This window comes from Camellia sinensis, chromosome 1 (genome assembly GCF_055761805.1).
Source record: "Camellia sinensis isolate YWXY chromosome 1, ASM5576180v1, whole genome shotgun sequence".
Taxonomy (NCBI): domain Eukaryota; kingdom Viridiplantae; phylum Streptophyta; class Magnoliopsida; order Ericales; family Theaceae; genus Camellia; species Camellia sinensis.
Window position 1 is genome coordinate 218947759 of NC_138961.1, and position 2065 is coordinate 218949823.

Sequence of the window (2065 nt, forward strand, 5' to 3'; positions counted from 1 at the left end):
ATATAACACATACCATTTATATGTGTATTTTTCATTAAAAAAATGTTAACAATCATAATTAATTAGACTAAATTGAGACAAAAAAAAGTTATTTTGGAAATTGGATTTTTTTTTTTTTGTTGTTATTTTTGTACTTTTTACAAAAAGATTTTCAAAAAAGTTAAAAAATAAAAATAAAAAAATAGTTAACTTCTTGTAGTGATTTTTTTGATTAAAATTATAACTTCCCAAATAAGTCAAAATTATAAATTTAAAATTAAAATCAAATGAATTAAAATTTTAAGAACTAAAATTATACAAGAATCAAAATATAGACATGACAATAATGCAATCCATCTGACTTAACAGTACTCTAAAATCAACATTGTGAATTGTCTTTTAATTATTTTTCAAAAAATTGCTGGGAAGAAAGAATAATGAAGGGAAATCAAATTGTATGCATTGGCAGACTCAAAACTTGACTTAAAAAGCATATTATCTACCAAAGCAACATCTCAAATGCCTTTTAATCAAAGAATATTGTACCAAAAAAGAAAAAGAAAAAGGATACTCCTCTATACAAATAGCGTAGAGATGAGACAACCTCCAAAGCGCACACAATTGTGGCAATGCTTCATTCGAAACATGAGCGATCAAACAAAACTCCTTTTACACAACAAACAATTGTTTTTCATTCAACGAAATTACAATTTTGCCATTGCCGAAAAACAAAAATTATTTTTACATTCCCCCACACTATGAAACCCATAAAAAAACTCAAATTGATGATAAATACCCGGATTCATTGTGTATCTCTCTCTTTTGTATGATTTAGAGATTATGAAAATGAAGACGAGGACGATGATGATGTATGATTGCGACAGAACTGAAAGCTATTCTCATCCATTCTGTCCACAACAAAGTGCCCAAGCATGTCCTTTGCCTTGACCAAATTCTCTTTACACAAAAACTCATCACTACATACTCTATCCACCTCCCTATCAAAATCATGCACAAAAACATGAGTCTTTCCATTCCCACCTTTCTTGCTCCTCGCCAAAACCCCGGCGGTGAATATCGCGGCCATCCGCCCCGGGGCCTCGGGCCAGTATCCTCTCGGCCCATCTACCAATATCACATCCCACTCCACCTCATACAATTGGTTCGGCAGATCATTCAGGCCCAGCTTACAGTCCGAAAACAAGAGGTTCTGAACAGGCCGACACTCGTTTCGGACTTGCTCTCTAGCAGAAGCTAGAAGTTCCTTGGTTTCGCTTATTTTGGTTGAGTACTGGACGTCGTAGGCTTCTATTTCGGGGTGGATTTCTTCCATGTATGCGGCGTAGTAGCGGTTTTCGTCGATGAAGACGGTGCGGCCGTGGTGGTTGAGGGCTTTCCAGAGGAGGGTTTCGTGGGTCAGGCCGAAGACGAGGAAGTTGCAGGGGGAGGAGCATTGGTGGAGGACGTCGGAGATGGGTTTGATGTCGGAGTAGGTCATACGTTCGGTGTTGTTGGAGATTGAGGTGGTGGCGTAGTGGAGGAGGGCTTTGACGACGGTTTTCGAGATGCGAGGAGGGTGGTTGGTGGTGGTGGTGGTTGTGGTGGTGGTGGTGGCGGTGACAACGGAGGTGGCGGCGGCGGTGACAGTGGTGGCGATGGAGTCGCGGGTGTAGATGAGGGTGAGGAGGAAAGCGACTGTGAAGAATGAAATGAGGGCGACGAGCCAGAGGCGGTTGGAGCTTCCTTGTTTTTGGATGTAGGGGTGGAGGAGGATGAGCCTTGTGTTGCTGTTGATGTTGTTGTTCTTCATTTTGGAGAGAGAGAGAGGGGTGTTGGATTGGTGGAGGAGGACTTCCCTGAGACGGTTGAGAGAGAGAGAGAGAGAGGGGGGGGTTGATTTTAAAGACACAATGATCTAAACCAAACTGGTGTTACTAGATTAGAGTTAGAGTAATAGGTAATTGCCAAATACTCCATGAAGGTGACATAACATTGGCCACAAATAAATGAATATATGATTTTCAAAACTCACCTATATTGGATTAGAATCTGAATTCTCTTTCTTAATTTCTCTTAATTTTGTCCT

General features: G+C 39.9%; 1 protein-coding gene across 1 annotated transcript; it reads right to left on the minus strand.

The window, feature by feature from the left end:
* Positions 1-581: 581 nt before the first annotated feature.
* On the minus strand, positions 582-2065 carry LOC114256490 (protein IRX15-LIKE). Its single transcript, XM_028196160.2, has one exon. The coding sequence runs from the start codon at positions 1787-1789 to the stop codon at positions 818-820; it is 972 nt and encodes a 323-aa protein (XP_028051961.1). The 5' UTR covers positions 1790-2065; the 3' UTR covers positions 582-817.

Coding starts and splice junctions, on each gene's coding strand:
- LOC114256490 (XM_028196160.2), bottom strand. CDS start 1,789: ATGAAGAACAACAACATCAACAGCAACACAAGGCTCATCCTCCTCCAC.